Consider the following 22,730-nt stretch of genomic DNA (forward strand, 5'->3'; position numbering starts at 1 on the left):
TCTCAACCTTTAATACCACATGGAGCATAAAACTCTTAACTAACAACATATAAGAGATCATGTATTGTGAAGGAGCATAAACAAGCATGTTTTCATTTCCAAAACTTTGCCCTAGACCTTGTCTTTTAACTTAGCCAAAACTTCAAGATTGTATTTCTAGGTTTTTCATGCAACATAAGCCATGGATATTTAACCTAACATAGCATAGGAAAGCATACATCATGAGGAAGCATAAAACAAGTATAGTTAGGTCAACAACTTTCTCTAAGCCTTTAATTCAACCTTGGCCGAAACTTCAAGGTGGTATTTCTAGGTTTTCATGCAACATAAGCCATGAATATTTAACCTAACATAGCATAAGAAAGCATATATCATGAGGAAGCATAAAACAAGTAAAGTTGGGTCTCAAAATCTTGCCCTAGACCTTGTGTTCATCTTTGGCCGAAACCTAAAGAAAGGTTCTAGGTTTTGTTTATACATCATGTAGCATGAAAGCTTATCTAACAACATATAATAGATCATGTATCATGAAGGAGTATAAATAAGCATGTTTAGATTTCAAAATCTTACTCTACACCTTATATTTTCTCTTGGCCGAAACCTAAGGTAGGGTCCTAGGTTTTATTTATACAACATGTAGCATAAACACTCAACTAACAACATGTAATAAATCATGTGTCATGAAGGAGCATAAACAATCATGTTTAGGTTTCAACATTTTGATCTAAACCCTATATTCCATCTTGGCCGAAACTTCAAGGTGGTATTTCTAGGTTTTCATGCAACATAAGCCATAGATATTTAACCTAACATAGCATCGGAAAGCATACATCATGAGGAAGTATAAAGCAAGTATAGTTAGGTCTCAAAATCTTGCCCTAGACCTTGTGTTCATCTTTGGCCGAAACCTAAGGAAAGGTACTAGGTTTTGTTTATACATCATGTAGCATGAAAACTTATCTAACAACATATAATAGATCATGTATCATGAAGGAGCATAAATAAGCATGTTTAGATTTCAAAATCTTACTCTACACCTTATATTTTCTCTTGGCCGAAACCTAAGGTAGGGCCCTAGGTTTTATTTATACAACATGTAGCATAATTTGTAACTTGACAACCATAAGTGACCACTGTTGGAGTGTATACTGAAAGCCTAAACTTTGTAAACATTCATTATGAATAAAGAATCACATTTGGTCAAATTTTCTACATTTAGTTATAGTTGTTCAATTAATTTATATTGTAGATAATATAGTATGTGGTGTCACATACAGAAGATGATATTATCAGTACCTTATAAATGATAAACAGTAGCTCACGACCAAAATGGAAAGGAACAAACCATTAGAAGGTCGTAGTGTAATTAGGTATCAGTTTATCTTGACTGTATAATTACACTAGTACACTCAGAGTGTATTGAGTAGGACCATTTGAGGTCATTTCTTTTATACTGACTTTATAAAGAAACAAAGACCTCGGTTATTATGGAAGTGTGTGCTCTTAATCCTAATATAATAACAAGCACATATATTTGATATTTATTTCTTTAATTTATCAATGGGTGAGATTTAGTTCGATAAATCAATAAGCCCGATAAATTGGGAAATGATATCACTTATAGTGTGTGTTGTTGATTATAGAAGGAAACTGTGTCCTAGAGATACTAGGTTGATAATGTCCTCAAGAGGAACTCATAAGGATTGTCATGTTAAACCCTGCAGGTGGACTTAGTCCGACATGACGATAAGGTTGAGTGGTACTACTCTTGGACTAAGATATTAATTAAATGAGTTGTCAGTAACTCACTTAATTAGTGGACATTCGATATCTTAAACATAGGGACTAACACACTCATAATAAGAAGGAGCCCAAAATGTAATTTGGGATTGGTGCGTGTAGTTCAATAATAGTTCTCTAGTGGAATGAATTATTATTGATAAAATTAAGTTGTGTGTTCGGGCGAACACGGATGCTTAATTTTATCGGGAGACCAAAACCAATTCCTCCTCTCGGTCCCTATCGTAGCCTCTTATTTATAGAGTTCTATACCCACCTATACCCACCTTCTATACCCAATAGGGGCCGGCCAAGCTAGCTTGGGAACAAGCTAGGGCCGACCTAGGTATTGGGTGGCGGCCCTAGCTTGAACCCAAGCTAGTAGGGCCGGCCAAATTAAATTAAAAAAAAAAATAATTTTTATTTTTATTATTTTGTGGAAGATATAATTTAAAGTGATTTAAATTTAATATATCTCTTTTGTAAATTTTCTACAAATGATTAAAGAAAGAGATTAGTTCTTTTTCTTTTTTTGTAGATTGAGAGATATTTTATTTTCTCTTTAAAATTATTCACATGTTGATAAAATTAAAATTATAGAAATTTCCTTTTATCAACCATGAAGAGATTTTAAAGAGAAATTTTATTTTTTAAAATTTCCGGAAATAAATTAGGAAGTTTTAATTGTTGATTAAAACTTGTCTAATTTTTTCCTTCATTGATGTGGCCGGCCATTGGTTTTAATTTGGGAAATTTTATTTTATTTTTCTCAATAAAATCATGTCAAGGAAATTGAGGAAATTTTATTGTAATTAAATTTCCTAATTTGCCTAGGCCAAGGAATATAAAAGAAGGGGTGAGGGTGCCTTCATGAGACACAACCTCTATTATTTTCTCTCCCTCTTTTGTTCCTTGGTGTGGCCGGCCATCCTCTCCCTCTCTTCCTCTTGTGGTGGCCGAACCTCTCTCTCTCCCTTGGAGCTCTTGTGGTGGCCGGATACTACTTGGAGAAGAAGAAGAAGAAGGAGAGAAAGCTAGCATCTCTTGGAGCTTGGTTAGTATTTTGGTTTTCTTCTTTGGTGAAGTTCTTCCTTTGTGGCCGAACCTTGCTTGGAGGAGAAGAAGGTGGTTGGTGGTTTCTCATCTCGGTAGATCGTTGCCCACACAACGTCCGAGGTTAGAAGAGGAATACGGTAGAAGATCAAGAGGTTTTTCTACAAGGTATAACTAGTAATTTTTATTTCCGCATCATGCTAGTTATTTATGGAAATAATACCAAATACAAGAGGCTTACGTTCTAGAATTTTGAATATGTTTTTTCGATGTTGTGTTCTTTTGTTTTTTCTTTTCCTTGTGATTTGATTGTTCTCTTTGGTTAACCTAAAGTTATTTTAGGAAATTAAATATTAGCTTTCTATAAAAGGTTTTGTCTAGTCGGTGGTGGTTGCTCCCATATCCAAGAAGGCAATGTGCCTCGCCACGTCAGTACTAGGAACCAATTATGGAAATTAATATTTAATGGAATTAATAACTTAAGGAGACTTGGGTCGAACGTGTAAAGTTCCGCAGGAGATCCAAGTCAAAACCTAAAAGAACAAATAGATTAAGTTTTGGATCAAACGTGTTAAGTTCCGCAGGCGATCCAAAATTTAATTTAAAAGAACACATGGTAGCTAGGAAAAGGTTCAGACCTTTGTACAAAATTTTTGTACAGTGGAACCTATAGGTTTTCCGAGTAGCAACCAAAACTTCTTATCTTGACCGAAACTTGCAAGGAGATCCCTAAGTCTTTTTTTTTTAAACAAAATGTAAAGCGTACGATAACTATTGTACTGCAGGTGAGAGGATACTTACTTCTCTTGCTTAATTCTCTAATAGAAGAAATCCTTGGTTGTGAAGCTTTTCCTAGAGAGCAAACCTTCTTGCTTGGTTCGACAATGGTGAGGAAGAAGAGAGTGGTTTCGGTGGAGAGAAGGAGGAAGGAGAAAGAGAGAGCAAAAATGAAGATTTTCATTCTTTTTCTCCTTTTATTCCAATTAAGAGGAAAAAGGAAAAATGATCTTTTCCTTCCCTCTTCTTTTACTCATCCTAAATGAAGGGAGGAAGTAAAAACTCTCTTTTCATTGTAAGAAGAGAAGGAAGCTTGAATTTCTCCTCCTTAGTGAAGTGAGCCTTCACTTTCCTTATCTTTAACAATAATTTCCCTCTTTTCATATTAGCACACCCTTACTGGGGCTACTGGTTATGACATGGAACCACTTACCAAGAGGTACAGGTTCAATCCTTGTTCATGCCTCTTTTTGGTTCTTTTTCTTTTATATTTTTGAAAATTCACATAAGACCCATACTATATCATGTATAAATCTATTTGAATTATTAAGGCCCATTTTAATCATGCATAAATCTACATGAATTATTAGAGATCCTATGGGTGTTATAGTACCTACCTCGACCGTACCCAGTCCTACGGTATGATATAAATCTAGAATAATGGACCATGCATTCATTTGGGTCTGTTTGGTACGGGTTTGTACCTATACTATTCCATAAGGATAACCGGTTGTACTTCCTAAAATATCTTTTTCTTCTTGTATTTGATTCCATCATTCATTCCTTTGCTTTCCCTACCCTTTCTTACCTCCTCTACAACACACTTACATGAGTTATGTGATTCCTCTTCCTTTGCCTAGTCCTCCTCCTCCTACGTCTAGGGTTGGTGATTAGTACAACCACTAAAAATTCAGTGGCTTCCTCCACTTAGAGTTGTGCTAGGGACCAATACTAGCACCTCAGACACTTGAAATGTCTCATTCTGACAGTGGATTGAAAATCTATCTTGGTTATGAGCAAATGAAATGCATTGTACCAGATCCTTACCAAGTTAAGTTTCGACACCGATATTTAAATCACTGAGCATAGTAGGCCAGAGATTGGACGAATTCATGCAGTTACTAGAAAGATACACAGCGGGCCGACGAATCCGTTTTCTACAGTATGATTTTACTTTATGCATTATCCGTTGATATGATGATAGATACTGATAGCTCGCATTCCTTTATTTCCCATGCATTCATGAGGGACATAGGTATACTACCTACTCTTAGACCGCAGTGACTGACCGTTTTCCTACCGTTCGGTGATATATTGGACGTCACTCAGGAGGTCAAAGGTTGCCCGTTAGACTTTGGTAGCATGATACTCATGGTTGATTTATTAGTGTTGGAAATGGTCGAGTTAAACATTATCCTTGGCATGGATTATCTGTTTGCATATCATGTCATAGTTGATTGTCAGACGAGGGTGGTCACCTTCCGACCTCCGAACCAACCCTTTTGGGATTTCACTGGCATCAAGGATGACGACATATCAATCATTTCTGTGATTCAGGCTCAAAAGCTGTTATCACATGGCTGTCAGGGATTTCTTTTATATTTAATTAACACTAACGACAGCAGTAGTTCCCAGCTCTCAGACGTTCCAGTGGTTCGAGAGTATCTGGATGTATTTCTAGATGAGTTACTAGGCTTGCCTCCCAGAAGGCAAGTGGAGTTTGCTATTAAGCTGATTTCGGGGACCGTGCTAACATCGAAAGCTCCTTACCGTATGACACCGAAAGAGTTGGATGAGCTAAAAGTCCAACTCTAGGAGTTATTAGACATGGGATTTATTCGCCCTAATGTTTCTCTATGGGGTTCTCCAATATTATTATTTGTCAAGAAAAAGGATGATACTATGAGGTTGTGCATCGATTACAAACAGTTGAATGCAGTGATCATCAAGAATAAGTACCCCTTACCATGGATCGAGGGTTTGTTTGATCAGCTCAGAGGTACATCAGTATATTCTAAGATTGATCTACGGTCTAGATATCATCAGTTGAGAGTTAAAGAATCTGATATTCAGAAGACATCATTCCGTACTAGATACTGACATTATGAATTTTTGGTAATGTCATTTGGGCTTACCAATGCTCTAGCGGTGTTTATGGATTTGATGAACCACATTTTTATGGAGTATCTAGATCAGTTCGTTGTCATTTTCATCAACGACATTTTGATCTACTCTCGTTCTGGGGAGGAACACGCACAACATCTTCACATAGTCTTGCAGATTCTTCGACGACATCGTCTATACGCGAAGTTCAGCAAGTGTGCTTTTTGGCTATCCTCAATTGATTTTCTGGGACACGTGGTTTCTAGCCGAGGTATTTCAGTAGACCCTCAAAAGATCGAGGCTGTCACCAGTTGGGAGTAGTCAGAATCAGTTCAGGAGATCCGTAGTTTCTTGGGATTGACCGGATATTACAGACGTTTCGTCGAGGGTTTCTCGCATATTGTTATGCCGCTGACGCACCTGACTAGTTAAGGCGTGAAGTTCACTTGGTCAGAAGCCTACGAGACTAGCTTCCAGGAGCTGAAGTGGAGATTAGTGTCGACACCAGTTTTGGTTTTACCTTCTGGAGAGGACGGATTCGTACTCTACACCGACGCTTCTCTACAAGGTTTGGGCGTTGTTTTGATGCAGCACGGCAGGGTAGTCTCCTATGCTTATCGTCAGTTAAAGGAGCATGAGAAAAACTACCCAGTACATGATTTGGAGCTGGCCACTATTATCTTTGCTTTGAAGATTTGGTGACATCATTTGTATGGTATTACATTTGAGATTCTCACTGATCATAAGAGTCTCAAATACCTTTTCACTCAGAAGGAAATTAATCTCCGACAAAGAAGATGGATAGAGTTCCTGAAGGATAACGACTATACTATTAGCTACCACCCAGGGAAAGCTAATGTGGTTGTCGATGTACTTAACCGGAAGTCCAGAGGGATTTTCGCTTGCCATCGAGTTGTGGTCACGGACTTGATTCAGGGTTTCTCCGAGTTGGGCCTTGAGGAGCAGGGACGGACAGAGTAGGGATGGCAATGGGTCGGATTCGGGTCGGATTCTATATCCTCCGTACCCATACCCATCAAGTATAGGATCTCCAATGGGTATACACATACCCATTAAAGGATTAGATATCTTCTATAGTTATAATTGTTTTCTTTCTATCCAACTATTATCATTCAATAAAAATATATTAAAATTAACATCCTATTAAAAATATATATATAATTTTAAAAATAAATTAAACATCTATATACTCTCCTTTTAATATCAATAAAAATAGTAAATTGATTTTGGAAAAAAAATTCTTTAATATATGTATATATATTATTTAATCGGGTATTCGGGTCGGGTATTGGGTATTGATAGTCCCTCCATACCCTCCTCCATTCGGGTCGGATATCAGATCCTCCATCGGCTTCGGGTGAAATTGTCATCCCTAGGACAGAGTAGGGTATTCTGGTTACCATGGTTGCTCAGTCGTCGATCAGGACGAGGATTCTAGAGGCCCAGGCCGGTGATCTGCACTTACAGTCCATTGGCAGCCAGATAGCTTCCAGGCAGCAGACAGAGTTCACCCAAGATGACGCGAGTATTATATATTTCCGAGGCCGGTTATGCGTACCTTGATCTCACCCGGTCTTGCAGGAGCTACTTCAGGAGGCTCATCGCTCTCGATTTGCTGTCCACCCAAGTGGAACCCGCATGTACCGAGATTTGAGACGTTCCTATTGGTGGAATGACATGAAGAAAGACATCGCAGAATTCATAGCTAGATGTCTATTTTGTCAGCAGGTGAAGGCTGAGTACCAGAGACCTGTCGAATTATTACAGAGGATTCCTATTCCTGAGTGAAAATGAGAGCACATTACCATGGATTTTGTGGTAAGATTACCTAGGATATGACGAGGCCATGACGCGATTTGAGTAATCGTTGATCGATTAACTAAATCCGCACACTTCTTAGTGATCCGGAAGACCGATTCTCTGGATCGATTGGCATAATTGTATTGTTGGGAGATCATCAGATTGCATGGTGTTCCATTGAGTATTATATCAGATAGAGACCCACGATTCACGTCCCGGTTCTGGCAGAGTTTGCAGCAGGCCTTGGGCACTCAGCTCTGTTTCAGTACAGCTTTCCATCCACAGACAGATGGACAGCCAGAGTGGACCATTCAGACTCTAGAGGACTTGCTGAGGTCTTGTGTTATGAATTTTGGAGGCAGTTGGGAGGACCACTTGCCATTAGTAGAGTTCGCCTACAACAACAGCTATCATTCGGCTATCCATATGGTATCGTTTGAAGCGTTGTATGGTAGACCTTGTCAGACACCCACCCTCTGGGAGGAGGTTGGGGAGGCCCAACTGTTAGGACCTCAGAGAGCTCAGCATGAGGCAGAGTTGGTCCGCACTATTAGACGGAGGATGTCAGATGCGCAAGACCGCCAGAAGAGTTATGTTGATTGGAGACGTTGACCCCTAGAGTTCTCCATTGGTGACCATGTTTTTCTTAGAGTCTCACCCACAAAGGGGTTAAAGAGATTTGACCTCCGAGATAAGCTAGCTCCATGATATATTGGGCCTTTCCAGATCTTGGAGAGGATTGGAGCAGTAGCTTATCGTCTAGCGCTACCACCGGCTCTGGCAGGCATTCATGATGTGTTCCATGTGTCTGTGTTGAGGAGAAACGTAGCTGACCCAGCACATATACTATCAGATATACTAGTTTCCGTTCAGCCTGACGTTATCTACGAGAAGGTTCCGATACGGATTCTAGACCAAAAAGAGTGTCAGCTGCGAAATAAGACTATTCGATTGGTTAAAGTCGGATGACAGCATCATTCTGACGAGGAGGATACTTGGGAGCTCGAGGATACGATCCGAGCTCGATACCCCCATCTTTTCACTTGAGGTATGTGGGTTAATTTCCGTTCAGCATTTATATTATCTATTTATTACTAGTATTTGCTGATGGTAGATAACGAAATTTGGGAATCAAATTTTTATTAGTGTGTTAGAATGTAAAATATCAAAAATAGATGAAATACCTTAACGAAATTTTTAGAAATTTTCTAGAAATTTTTCGGAGGTCGTATGGTGTAAGTTACGGGGATAAATATTGGGGCTAGGGGAAAATCTGTTTAGGCTACCCGATTTAAGCGAGAAAAAGTTTGATTTTTGTTTTTCTTTTTCTTCTCCCGTCGCCGAACCCGTGTTTGACTCCTCCTCTCTTCTCTTCTCCTTCTTCCTCCCCGAGCCGATCCCCTTCCTCTTCCTCTTCTTCCCTTCTCTCGCCCCGTCTTCTCCTCCTCTTCATCTTCCCCAACCGGCGCCGCTTCGTGCTTCCTCTCCCACGCGAACAAAGCCTCGGGAAAGGAGGAAACCGGGCAGATCTCCTCCCCCTTCCCTCTTCCTCTTGCCTCTGCCCAAAGTCACCGATCGCCTCTCGCATCGCTCTCGGTCGCCACAGCCGATGTCGCTCCGATCTCCGACGCCACTGACTGTCAGGTGCCACTCTGATTAGTGCTACCATCTTCGCCAACCGATTGTTGATGCCGACACCGCCGCACCCTCTGCCCTAGCTTCTCCGCAGTCCGCCACCACTTCTTCCTGTGTCGCCGCTGATTGGTGCCACCCAACATGTCATCGGCGTCAAACGACGACTAGCCTCATGCCCTAGCCATCCATCTTCTACCCGATACCACCTCCTCTTCTCTTCCACAACCCGATCTTGCCAACACCGGTTGCTGATAACCAGGTTTTGCTGAGCAACCCCCTGGTCAGATGTGGAGCTTCCGTCTGTATTCCCCATCTAGCATTGTTTCTGGCCAATAACATGGTTTCGGCCAGATTCGATGATCGACTATGGGTAAGTTGTTAGTTTAAGGGTTGTGGACTAAGAATTTGAGATTTATTCTCAGATGTGGGTGCTTTAGTATTTATTCAGTACTGATTCGGCCATATGATCTGTAGACAGGATTTCGTTTTCACCTTGCTCTGACCACAATTGTCTGACAATAAGAATCTCCGAGTGTGAGTCAATAGAGGTGTCTTAGAATTTGAGTGAGTTTTGGGTTGGTTCATATATTAATCTAATCAAATTTGATTGTAGATTGTTGGGGATACCTAATATAATGTAGTTGTGAAATGGGTTAAGTTAAGCCTAATTGGATTTGGATTAATGGTTAGCTAATTAATGCATAAGGAAATTAGCTAAATCCGTATATGTTTGATATTACAGGACTTTGATTTGAGACGGCGTCTCGACGTGGGATCTATTTCGGATATGATCTCCATTTTGAGGCGGGTACCTTGACTTATCTCTTTTGATAATGTCATGTTGATATGCATAGTAGGTTATAGCCTCTAGTAATAATTATGTTTATCTTTTCTTTGGTATGTCACTACATGATACATGTTGCATGCTTTTATCTATTCTACATTTATGTTTTATACCCTCTTGTTTATTGCCATGATTATTTATACTCGTAGAGGTAGTGACATGTCATGCCTTATGATACACCGGACTAGACATTTACCATATCTGACCCGTGTACCTAGATCTGTTTATTTGATCTATTTATTTTTTGTACATATTTTATGGAGGTAGATATGGTCAGGATTTTTATGCTTAGTCTCATGCACCATCTCGCATGATTGCATGCTGAGTGATTGTCGACTCCATTATTGTTGAGCACATCACTAGTTACATGGATCTGCACACACAACCACTAATGAGTTAGTGGTTTTTATTCAGGCAGGGTGTGTTGCAGCAGGTTGCTCTGTTAGGCTCGGCTGGTCCGCTCATGGGTAGTGATTACACAGTGTGGTAGCCGACAAGGATCCCTCCTCTGGATTATCTCAGGGAGATGAGAGTATTGAGCTCCCCCACTTATGATTTGGGGTAGGAGGATAGGTGTACTCCGACAGCATCCTGTCCACTCGGTCACTCATCAGGAGCAGTGTTGTCAGAGTGCACAGTTGTCATAGCCCTACCCACTTGGTCTCACCGTCGTGTGTGACATGGCTGACTAGCGTCAGAGGTGACCAGGACATGTCATTTGCATCATATGCATGATTGCATTTATTGTATGTGTTTGTTGTAATTTGTTTGCTGCATATTTGGTGGATGCATATGATTGACATGCATACAGGAGACATGAGATATCTGGTATGACGACCTTTATGTCAGGATAGGAGGCCTTGGTGAGTATAGTTTTCTTCAGCCTTTTTTTTAGTTTTACATTTTCAACTTTTGTCTTAGAAACTGTACTCCATGATTATTACTATTAGTTATAGTTTATTATGCATGTCAGCTTGATATTCGTTGAGTGTTGGACTCACCCCATTGATCATATCTATTTCAGGTTGAGGCCATTAGGAGATTCCAGTTGCTAGTCCCCACTTCGTGTCGCGACGATTTTCTGCTTACGGACTTGGTTCCTTGTTTTTGTGTTGATTCACTTGTTATGTATTTTTCTATATAATTATAATGTGTGATTCTACTCGAGGATTTTTATCGAGTTTTGGTCTACTACACTTATTTTTCCGTTGCATTGGTTTCTCTGTTGTGGTTTTAAGTTTTCCATCGTTGTAGTGGAGTAGGTTTTAGTTAATATAAACTGCGTGGTTGTGTCAGCTAGAGGCTGAAATATATAAATTGTGTGGTTTGCTTGTTTACTTTTATTGTTATTGTTCTGGCCGTGTTAGCCGAGGTATATGTGGCTCTGAGGGCACGTAGTATGGTTTCATATTGTCACCCATACAGGAGAGATACTGTCGAAATTTCTTCTGATAGGGACTACCTGCGGCATGACAGCAATTGGACTAGTCGACTGGGCAGGGCATAGAATGTTTCTGTGTCCGACAGCTGCGAAAACCAATCTACTGGCTTTGTAATAGTCAATTGGTACTGTAGTAGTCTGTTGGTCCTCTGGCCACCAGCTAGAGGGGATGAATAGCTCTGAAAAATGCAAACTCAAACCTTTCTTGATCTTATACATTGATTAAAATAAACACTTATATAAAAAATTAAGAAGTTAATTAATTAAAAGAAAGAGGCAAGAAAAGATTTACTTGGTTTGTAATCAGGAGATTGTTAATTCAAGACAAATAAAGCTCACTATGAAAGTTTCCTTTGGGCGAAGCAGCCTCTTACAACGTGGATAGCTCACACAGTAGTAGACCAGAAAGAGAAATTGTTTACAAGTGTTGTGTTTCAACTACTGAAATTCAGGTTATATTTATAGTGCTGATTTAGACACCTAGAAGGGTTCCAGGCGCCTGGGGTAGATAAAATTTTATCCACGATGCAACGGATCGTGACAACATGGCGAGAGATAAGTTTTGTGGTCCAAGCGCTTGGACCCACTTCGGGCGCCCGGACTCGGTCAAATTTCATCCACAGCCGAGGGTGCTCTCAGCACCCAAAGTGGTTCGGGCGCCCTTGGCACCCAAAGTGGTTCGGGTGCCCGAACTAAAGTCAACAGCAAGTTGACTTTTCATCCGGGCTTCTGCTCTGTCTCCACTTATTTCGGTGATTTCGGCCATCCAGAATAGGTTTCACCCGAACCCAATTTCCTACCTTCTCGTGTAACCTTTCGCTCCGACTTCTCGTCCCTTAGAACCGTCACACCCTTCCTTCTCGTCCACCAGCATACTCTTTCGCAGTGCTTCGGCCCTCGGATGCACCGAGCCTGTCGACTCTCTTCTGTGTCGTCCTTCTTGCTACCTGTATCTTTTGCTTAACTTCTTGTGCTCCTGAGTACCTACACACTTAGACACAAGACATCAAAAGACAATAGGAGCTAACTTGACTTGGTTGATCACATCAAAACCACCACATGGTACTTACAATCTCTCCCTTTTTGATGTGGATCAACTCAAGTTAAGTTATGGTAAAAAAATGATATTAAATGAATATTCAAGTTTAAAACATTAGATATGCAATATTTAACAAAAATATACTTCCCCTTAAACTTAACTTCAAACTCTCCCACTTTAATCGCATTAAAAATATAAGTTTTGCTAAATTAAATTAAAATTAAAGTCTAAGTAATGTAAAAAAAAAAGTGATTAAGACTCGGAAAAAATTTTGAAATTTATTATCGAAATTCTAATTTTTTATTTAAAAAGTAATTTTTAACAAAAATTATTTTAAAAATTTATTTTATTTTTTGAAAAAATCCGAGAATTTTTATAAATGTTAAGTACACATATCAAATAAAATTTTCATGAGAAAATAAAATTAATTTAAATATTAATAAATTATTTACTATAGAAGGATGAATTTTTCTTAAAAATACTTAAAAATATATTTGAGGTTTAAAAAATCTTGAGAAATTTTCTGAGAATGTAATAGAGTAATTTTATAAAAACATTAAAGTTTTTAAAATTAAATGTTCGAGAATTTTTAATATTAAATATTAGTATTTAGATGAATAATTTATAGAAAATTAAATATTAATAAAAAAATTTTAAAAATATTTTGTTGGACAGAACATAATAAGTTTTTATTGAAAAATAAAGTTTTTAAAAATAACTCTTGAAAATATTTTTAAGTTGAAAAACATAATTTAAAAAAAAAACAATACAATTGTCACATAAAAATTTAAATTTTTTTTTTAGAGATAGGAAATAAAATCTTTTTTTTTGGAAAAATGAATAATTAATTAATTTTGAACAAAAATTATACAAAAAAATTTATTTTAACACATTGGGCAATTAAAACACAAATATAAAATCAAATTGAAATTAGAAATATGCATAATTTAAACTAAGCATGATTTTGAAGTCCAATACAAAGTCCTTACTATTTGATTAATCAAGTATTTTCCAGGGATACCTCTCAAACAGTGATCTCTTAGTGTACCTCTCTAACGTGTCCTGCTTTTAAGAGCTAATCAATTTCAGCTCGAATGATCCTATTTTGCTCGGCCGAAAAGTTCCTCTTCTTCTGCTTGATCGGCTGGAACTCAAGCAAGTGATGAAGTTTGTACTCAGCTACCTCGGGCTTGACTCCCGGTAGCTCTTGGGGGGACCAAGTGAAGACGTCCTTGTTGCGCACTAGACATTTGACCAGATCCGACTTGATTTCAGCCGGTAGATCACTTGATATGTGAGTGATGCTTTCAGGGCCATCAGGATAAAGCTGGACCTCCTCCCAGGGAATGAATTCTTCCGCTATAGGTAACAACTCTTCTTGAATAATGTGGATTACCCCATCTTGGGTCTTCTGAGCTTTGCGGGCCTCGACTAGGGCTACAAACGAACCAAGCCGGCTAGCGAGCAAATTCGTATTCGAATTTATCGAATTCTAGCCGAACTCGAACATATTTGAACTTTTTTCGAGCAGAACTCAAGCCCAAATTATATTGTTCGATAGTTCACAAGCCCTAATTATTAATATAAGTTAAATATATATTAAATAAATAAATTTCGAGTCTTTCGAGTACATATTTTCGAGCAATAATTCGAATAGTTCACGAACATGTTCGAATCTTTCGAGCTGAACTCGAACTCGAGTCCTAATTCGAACCGAACTCGAACACAAAATTTTAAAATTTTTGAGCTTTGAATCGAGCTCGAACTCGAATATACCTATTTCTAGCCGAATTCGAGCCTTAAAATTTTCAGCATATTCGGCTTGATTCGGTTCGTTTACACCCCTAGCCTCGACCTTCACCATGTCCACATAACACCTGCGAAAGACCAATTGTTAACCTCTCTAACTTCCCTGACCTGATCACCCACTGAGAATTTTATCTTTTGATGAAATGTGGAGACTATCGCTCCGAATTCATGTAGGGTGGACCTCCCTAAAATAACGTTGTGAGAGAATGGAGAATCTACCACGATAAAGGTGTTCTTCATCTCTCGTGGATAGCACAGTTAACTATTTCGGCCGAGTAATCTAGCCGATCAGACCTATGATTCGACTGGATAAACTGGGCACTTGGTCTAATCGAACTCTATGGTCAAACAGAGAGGTCGATCGAGCGAAGGACGAGACCCCAATAACATTTCTCAAATTTGACCTGGTTGCTCTTGCAAGCGACAGCCGATCGAACTACAGGAGGGACTCGATCAGTTTACCAACTAAATATATTAAAGGCCCCCAACCCAACGACCTCACATTCATTTTTGACATTTTGTGCTACGGATGAAAAAATATTCCATATGTAAGTTGTACACTAGAAGCTTCAACCTTGACAAACGGAGAAATTGCTAATCCATTTTGGAACATGTGCCAAAGTATTTTTATGGTCTGTCCTTTTGTAGAAATCTTTGAGATTCGTGTATAAATAAACAATAACATTATAAAAGAGGATTCCTATCTACAAACACATATATGCGAGACTATACAATTTAACACATCAATAACCATTGTTTGTTCTATTATTTATTGCCTTGAGTTCGATCATTGACTTGAATGTCTTCCTAACCCGATTACTAATATTCCTTTTGACACACAAAATCATATGGAGTCAATTTTTTTTTTAATTAAGAGTGTTCACCCAATCAAGATGAGAATCATCTATCTAATACGCTATACGATCAACTATAACAAGAAAGAACACGAACGACCGCATGTGCACAGGCCGATATATAGCCAATTAAGTCGTCCCGCAATCCACGTAAAAAAGTACACCATGTGCTCGAGCGAATGCCGGAAACAACCTCACCTCACATGCATGGCCATAACCACGCACCCACCGCAACACCGACGACGTACGTACCATGTTTGTTCGCCGGATTCACCGCCGAACCACTTGCGCAATCTAGTCAACGGATCCTTGTCGTTTCTGGTACCAGAAAGGTGCATAATGCCCGATCGCCTTTATTTAAACGGCAAGCCTTTATCACAATCATCAGCATTAGCTACTAGTCAACTAAGCAATGGCGGCAGCTGCGCGTTCTTCTTCGATATTTCTCTCCTGCTCCTTGCTCCTGGCGCTGCTCCTCGCGTCCTCTCTCACGGAGGTGAGTCACGGTCGATCGACTTAGTTCCATTCGCGGTATACTTGATGTTCTTTAATTGTTTCTTCGAACAGAGCGTCAGTGGCGGTCAGCTTCAACCACGAGGTAATTATTATGTTTGTTTCTGAAATTAGAATGCAGGAATGGTGTGTGGAGGAGGATTGGACGCCGAGGGTAATTAAAATTGGTTAGTTGATCATGGATTGCAGAGTGTCAGGGGAAATGCGCTTATCGATGCTCGGCGACGTCGCACAAGAAGCCGTGCATGTTCTTCTGCCTGAAGTGCTGCGCCAAGTGCCTGTGCGTGCCGCCGGGCACCTACGGCAACAAGGAGACCTGCGCCTGCTACAACAACTGGAAGACGCAGGAAGGCCGCCCCAAGTGTCCTTGAACAAGTTATAACCAAAAGCATTGGAGTTGAAGATGGAGAATTAAGATCACCATTAAGATCCAATTACTTAATTTACCATTTGGCTAAGTATTCATGATAAACTTGGAACTTTTGTTTAATTAAAATGGTGAATCCCTTCCGTGTTACCCTGCTGAATTAATTTAAACAAACTTCCATGCACTATTCGTATTTCTATAACATCAAATCTATAGTTCAGAAGATAGACAATCTTCTTAATTATAAATAATTAATACACCGAGAATGGCTAATTAACTTGAGGGGGCCTCTGGGCTACAGTAGTACTACTGCTGATCTCATGGCTAACATCCATTTCCTTGATCTCCAATATCTCGACTCGCCGATTAGTCTTCTGTCTTATCCTTATCGCAATTTCCTGCGGGATGAACACCCCGCGCACGCTCACCCTGCTCTGCTTCTTCTCGATTAAATGGCTCTCCAAATCTGCATCAGAGCTACGTTGATCACCGTCAAGAATAGGACGAACAAATTAAATTTGGGATCATATATTAAGTTAAGATATATATTTAACCTTGTATTTGAAGAAGAGCTCTACGGATCTTACGATAGCAGCCATCGCAGTCGATGTTCATTCTCATCGTCATGCAATAGAACTGACAAATTAGGGAGAGAAAAGGATGACAAGAGCTGAGAAATATCCATGATGATCGAGTAATTCAGCAATTAATTAACCTGCCTTCTGTGACATCGCAGAGGGGTGTTTCGCACAGTATGGAGTTGGGATGAACTATGGAAAGGGTCGCCATAACCCATAAAGACGGGACAATGATTTATTAAAGTTGAGGGAATAATTAAGGAAAGAATTCCCTTTTGCCTGAGCCTCTCTTTAGGGTCATCCTTTATGAAGTTCCAGTTTGGTGTGGCGGAATCTGATTCTAGTTGAAGCTATGATTGTTCCTTGCCTTTTCTTCCGGTTCAATTCCCTTGCACCATCAGCCAAGCCACCAAAGAGAGGAGGGCAACTCCAATCGGCAGTTTCTCCTCTTCTTCTGGCCATTTGTAGTCGAAACGAAGGGGATTTCACGTGCGCAAATAATATTAAGAAAATGATCATCTAATATGCGTTAACGAGATACATTGCTAAATCTAATCCAAATTTTGGATATAAATTATTTTTTTTAAAAATTTTAATAAATATATATTGTGCAAATTAATATTATGAAGAAAAAGACGCCTTTCTTAATTAAGGCATATCCCTACGAAAACCAGATATAACGCCGGAACCGGCCACCTCATCGATCCGCAGCGCCCACCGCCTAAGCTACGACCGACGCTTCGATGGGCGTCGCGTCCTCGCATCGCAGCCGTTGCTTCAGCGAGCGTCTTCACGTGCACTGCCCTTTATTTTTCTTCTAATTTTTTATTTTATTTTTTGTTCTTTACCAATTCAATCTCGATTGCTTTTTTATTGCCCTTCCGGATCCGTCTCTCCTCCTCCTCCTCCTCCTCTCAATTGAATCGGCGCCATGGCTACTGCTGCAGCTGAAGAAGGTAACGGGGCATACCCGGAGGTGAGTAGCTTAATGATATACAGTTCCATGGTGGTTGTTTATGGATCGCTGCGAAATCTTAATCGATGGCTCGTTTTGTCGCAGATGATCATGGAAGCGATCGCAGAGCTGGGCGAAGGGGGCGGCGCCGACAAGGCGGCCATTTCGAACTACATCGAGTCCAAGCAAAAGGACCTGCCGCCGGACCACTCGTCGCTTCTCGCGACGCACCTCGACCGCATGAAGGAGAACGGGGAGCTCCTGCTCGTCGACGGAAACTACACGAAGCCGGCTTCCAGCACGCTCGCGAAGCGAGGCCGCGGCCGGCCGCCCAAGCCCAAGCCGGAGCTCGCCGCCGGCGCAGAGGTGCCCTCGCCCCGTCCTCGTGGACGGCCGCCGAAGCCGAAGGATCCGCTGGCCGACGCCGTCGCCAAGGTGGCTTCCGGGTTTCCCCGCCCGCGTGGCCGGCCTCCGAAGGCCGACCGTGCCGCGGATTCGGGGACGAGCGCCGCTGTGGTCGGCGTCAAGCGGGGGCGCGGGCGGCCTCCGAAGGTGAAGCCCGCGCTCGTGGCCGAAGCGGTCTGAGTGGAGCAGGAGCGAACCGGGACACTTCGACAGGATTTGAAGTCAACCGCTCGTAGACTGCTTGCTTGTGTTAGTTGTACTTTCAGTCGTCGTCTGATGTAGCCATAAGGTTTGTTTAAGTTTGAAATCTCTGCGTGTAGAGGGTTTGGTTGATTGTGATATTTTGATAACGACCCACTAAAAGCTAATTACTGCTCTCCAATTATGATTACAACTTGTTCCTGTATGATTGGCCGTGTTGGCATGAGATTTAACTTCTTTATACCTTCTCTACTATTCAAACTAGCTTCCATTGGCTTCTAAATATGCTATTACTAATGCTCGAAGTAGCTTCTGAGACATCCTTGAGCTTAACTGCAAGCTACGACTCGAATTTGAACCAAAAATTTCGGAAGGCAAACTTTGTCGAACATGGACGATCAGGGACGAGGAGCATTTTGTCCAATAGCAGGATGAGAGGGAATGCTGCCCATGGGCGACAGTCCGTGGAAGATCTCACCTTGCCCCAGCAAAATACAATTTCTTGAAACATCGAACACATTCATTTCAGTTTTAGACCATAACTACGACATCAAAAGGTGATCAATCAATGTCTTGGAGTTGAGTCAACTTTACCGCTAACGGGCGTTCCAGAGTATTTGTCGAGAGATCCTCGAATTCCTGGAGAGTGTAAATGTGTCCGTCGGCAATAAATGGTTGAAGAAAGTTGTTGATATAGTCATTGCTTCCTGAAAAAAAAAAATATATATGCATAATTATGTATCTATCTTGATGAAATAGCATTTATGAAGAATTTGGTTTTGTGGTTTACCAAAGCCAACTAAAAAGATGACCTCATTGCTTAGTTTCTCATAAGCCACTTGATTATGTCCGAAAGCTGAACTGGATAGGAGAGTCGGTGATGAGAGTAAAGACATTGACGAAAAGAAGACTTAGATCTAGGGTCTACAAGAGCGTTGTAAGCTTTTTTATCTTACAACGAAAGGGATGGGGGTGAAGGAAAGGTCACCGATGGTACTCACGAATTTATGCACATGCAGAGAAATTATATGGGAGTGTTAGAATGAGAATCAGGGAAGAAATCTTTGGTGCAAGCTTTGCGACACTCAAGTCAAGAGTAGCACAAAATGAAAAGTGTAAAAAGAAGATAAATAGTAGTACCGTAGTAGATGCGTATGTGTATGGGTATACTGTTTCTCATAACCTTCGCAATGATAAGGTATCAGAAAATAATAGGTGTCAGCGCATGTCGAATGATGGATGAAGTACAGTAGATTTCCATTGAGTAAAAAGATCTCACGTTATACATGTGGTAAAGTATCAAGATATTCCCTGATAAACAATTGTTATTTTCTAATAATTTGTTGTAATTTACTATCAATGGTCTCTTGACAATAGTCTAATCGACGCTAGCTAAGAAGCCAGCCAAAAGTAAATGGGATGGTGCCCAGGAGACATGCCCTAGCCTTGGGCCCAACCAGTTAAGAAATCGATCGGGAATAGATCGAGAGTCGTGCTTATAAAATGGGAGAGTCAAGTCCAAGAGAACTTCTCAGTCTTGATATATCTTAGATTTTTAATAGTCATGTCACCTTGAATATTGACTCTATCATACCGGACCCTTCATTATACACTTATCACCATCCTTCCAAGTTTGAGAGTGATTGCTTCCTTTGTCCTCTCGCAACAGGGAGCTTCTCAACCTGTGAACCTGCATCTCAGTAAAGTTTAGGGCATCCACAGTGGTTAGAACCCATTGTGAGCTCCTTCGTTGCCACGTTTGGGTCACATCAAAAGTTTAAAACCTCATACCTCTTTCCATAATAAAAAAACCTCTCAACAACTTCTTCATGGGTCCCACACTTTTGATTATATATAATTCACATTTCTCTTTCATATTTTACATTATACACCATTAATTTTTTTATAAAATTTAAATTTATAAATTGATAACATGAAACAACATTAATAATTGGAAAATACATAAATATTACAGTGAATTAAATAAAAAGACATAAATTATAATAATATATAAAAATAAACATAAACTCATCTGTACCAAGTCATGTCTTTGTTGAATTTTTTTCCACTATTTTTTCATGTAAATAAAATTGTCTTGGTGTCATCTCACTGATATCCTTCATATGAATTTCATAATCCTTATGAAATATCTCGGCTGTTGGGGTTGCAAGGTTGCAAACATAGTCCCACATTGAAAACACATGGGAAAGATCATTGGTTTATAAGAGAAAGATATCTCCATTGGCAATGAGACCTTTTGGGTAGAGCCCAAGAGCAAAACCATGAGGGCTTTGGTCCAAAGTGGAAAATATCATGCTATTGTGGAGATATCTAAATTCTTTTCAATCCAACATCGGCTTCCCGCAAAGCCATTTTTTGGATTTGATATTCTTTAATATCTTGTCATTCTTTGTCGATGCTATGTTCCATTGTGTCGTCCTCTTTGGCTTTATATTTGCCCTTTCTCTTCGCTGCTTTTTGCCCTATAGGACGAATGCGGACTTCAGAGTCATCTAAATTAACACTTGTATCTGGATTTGATGTTGAAATGTTTCCCCCTGATTCGAATGTCCTTGCCTTCTTGTTAGAGCAATAAGCAACTGATTGTGGAGTATATTTCTCATATTCTTTAAGAACCCTCCACACATGAATATACTTAAAATCCTTGCCTTTGTTATTGGCTTTCCATATATTAAATGCATTCTCCAACACATTCTCGTCACTTCAACCGCTTTGCCGATGAATATAAAAATTATTATAAGTTGTAGAAAATTCATTTACCATCGGTGCAAACCTATAATAATGTGATTTCAACCAATGATAACTTCTCGTCATAGATCTAGTGGGGCGATGTTTGTTGTAGTAATCAGCTATATGTTTCCAAAAAGCTTGATCCTTATGGTCATTACCAATGATTGCATCAGTGCTTATAGTTGCCCATGACTTCGCAAGGACCGCATCTTCATCGAGAGACCAAAATCTTCATTTCGATTCATTTTCCTCCAGCTTAACTTCACGCTCCTCTTGTGATGAGTGTGGTGACAACTGAGTTGCAGGAATAGATGATGGTGTTAGAGATTTTTTGCCGCTGATAGATGGATCAATAGTTACCCTTCTTGGGATAAGGGATCCCAAGTTAGCTACCCATTGTTGACCAATCTTGGGATGGATACATATCAAATGGAGTTGGGGGCGCGTTACTTGGATTCCACGTCTGCAAAAAATTTTGAGAACTTTGGGAATTTGGAAAATTTGGAGAATATTGTGGAATATATGAAATATTTTGAAGATTTGGAGGATATTGTGGGTGAGAGAAAATATGAGTGATCCTGTCCGAATGCTGAACCAACGGACGCTGGGCACGTGGCGCTCCTCGGTTGCTGGTGTGGATCTTCGACTGATTGCACGAAGCTCCGGTGAACCTGCACAGAAGTCGGGCCGGGAAGGGGTTCCCGGCGGCGACCCTCCGACGCTCAAGTCAGGCAAGCAAGCAGTGGTAAGTGGCTCTCGAAATATCAGAATACGTACCTCCAGCGAAAGATGAGGGCCTTTATATAGGGCAGCGGAGAAGCGAGTGCACACACACCGAGGTGTACACGTGTCTGTAGCCAATACCCCAGTAAGGGCTTGTCAGTGAGCTTACCTGACCCATACTGCTACAGTCCCAGCATGTCCTTGATGGGACAACGGAACCCCCTGTCGTGTGATTTGGAGTATAACCATATCACAAAGCATGCCAGCTGTCAGAAGATGTCCCTTGTCTGTTTCCCCGAACTCCTGCCGGGCACCCGACCAGGTCCAGGGGTCGATCCCCGGGGTGTCACTGCCTGGGGTTAACGTCTCCGCTATGCACTTTCCACCTGTGTACCTGCATTTACCTCCCTCCATATCCGTGGGACCGGCTCTAGGGGGGCCGCTGATGTGGCGGTTCCACATTTTTTCAAATATCTTCCATTGTGGGGGATATTTGAGGATTGAATGGAAATCATCGGGCACATATCTCTGCCAGATGATTTCCTCTTGTGGGCCCATTAAAAAGTGGTTTGCCATTATGTTGAGTTTTTTTTAAAACTAAATGTGGTGGGTCCCACCTAAAATGTGGGTTGCCGTGACTTCAAGTTTTTTTTTTTTTTTTAAATTTAATTAAATTCAGAACATTACAAAATTAAAAATAATGGTACATTGGAAAAATTAAATGTTCGAGGAATCAAACGTTCGAAAAAATAAACATTTGAAAACGTTTGAAAAATTAAACGTTGAGTAACGTTTAATTTCTCTCTATATATACATCATTTCTTTCATCTATTTTCATCATTTTCATTATCATTGCCTACCAAAAATTTAGAGAGATGGATAAAAATTCTGGTAATTATTTTAGAGATTTGTTCAACTCTCTCTAATTTCAATGATTTATTTTATCTGCTTCATGTTTATTTTATTAATTGTAGTTTATCGTTATGTATTTTTTTAATTAAATATGGTTTGTATCTCTGTATTTCAATTTTAAATTTATAAAATATTTGTATTTGTATGAACTTAAATTATATATCTTCTAT

The 22,730-nt window shown here is 40.0% G+C and overlaps 3 protein-coding genes across 4 annotated transcripts; 2 read left to right on the forward strand and 1 right to left on the reverse strand.

The window, feature by feature from the left end:
* Positions 1–15,525: 15,525 nt before the first annotated feature.
* LOC122030406 (gibberellin-regulated protein 5-like) lies at positions 15,526–16,219 on the forward strand. The gene is made up of 3 exons (XM_042589612.1): positions 15,526–15,651; positions 15,723–15,753; positions 15,858–16,219. The coding sequence occupies exons 1-3, from the start codon at positions 15,568–15,570 to the stop codon at positions 16,037–16,039; spliced, it is 297 nt and encodes a 98-aa protein (XP_042445546.1). The 5' UTR covers positions 15,526–15,567; the 3' UTR covers positions 16,040–16,219.
* A 29-nt stretch (positions 16,220–16,248) lies between these two features.
* On the reverse strand, positions 16,249–17,304 carry LOC122030405 (heavy metal-associated isoprenylated plant protein 25-like). Of its 2 annotated transcripts, none has more exons than XM_042589611.1 (3): positions 16,755–17,304; positions 16,590–16,671; positions 16,249–16,501 (listed from the first exon to the last, which is right to left on the reverse strand). In XM_042589611.1, exons 1-3 carry the CDS (start codon positions 16,764–16,766, stop codon positions 16,305–16,307), a joined length of 291 nt encoding a protein of 96 aa, XP_042445545.1. In that variant the 5' UTR covers positions 16,767–17,304; the 3' UTR covers positions 16,249–16,304. The 2 variants fall into 2 exon arrangements, with proteins under 2 accessions (XP_042445545.1, XP_042445544.1); XM_042589610.1 differs by having other exon boundaries at positions 16,751–17,304.
* A 129-nt stretch (positions 17,305–17,433) lies between these two features.
* On the forward strand, positions 17,434–18,364 carry LOC122030404 (HMG-Y-related protein A-like). The gene is made up of 2 exons (XM_042589609.1): positions 17,434–17,589; positions 17,674–18,364. The coding sequence occupies exons 1-2, from the start codon at positions 17,545–17,547 to the stop codon at positions 18,151–18,153; spliced, it is 525 nt and encodes a 174-aa protein (XP_042445543.1). The 5' UTR covers positions 17,434–17,544; the 3' UTR covers positions 18,154–18,364.
* The last annotated feature ends 4,366 nt before the right edge of the window (positions 18,365–22,730 follow it).

The sequence above is a fragment of the Zingiber officinale genome, chromosome 10B (genome assembly GCF_018446385.1).
Source record: "Zingiber officinale cultivar Zhangliang chromosome 10B, Zo_v1.1, whole genome shotgun sequence".
NCBI classification, from domain to species: domain Eukaryota; kingdom Viridiplantae; phylum Streptophyta; class Magnoliopsida; order Zingiberales; family Zingiberaceae; genus Zingiber; species Zingiber officinale.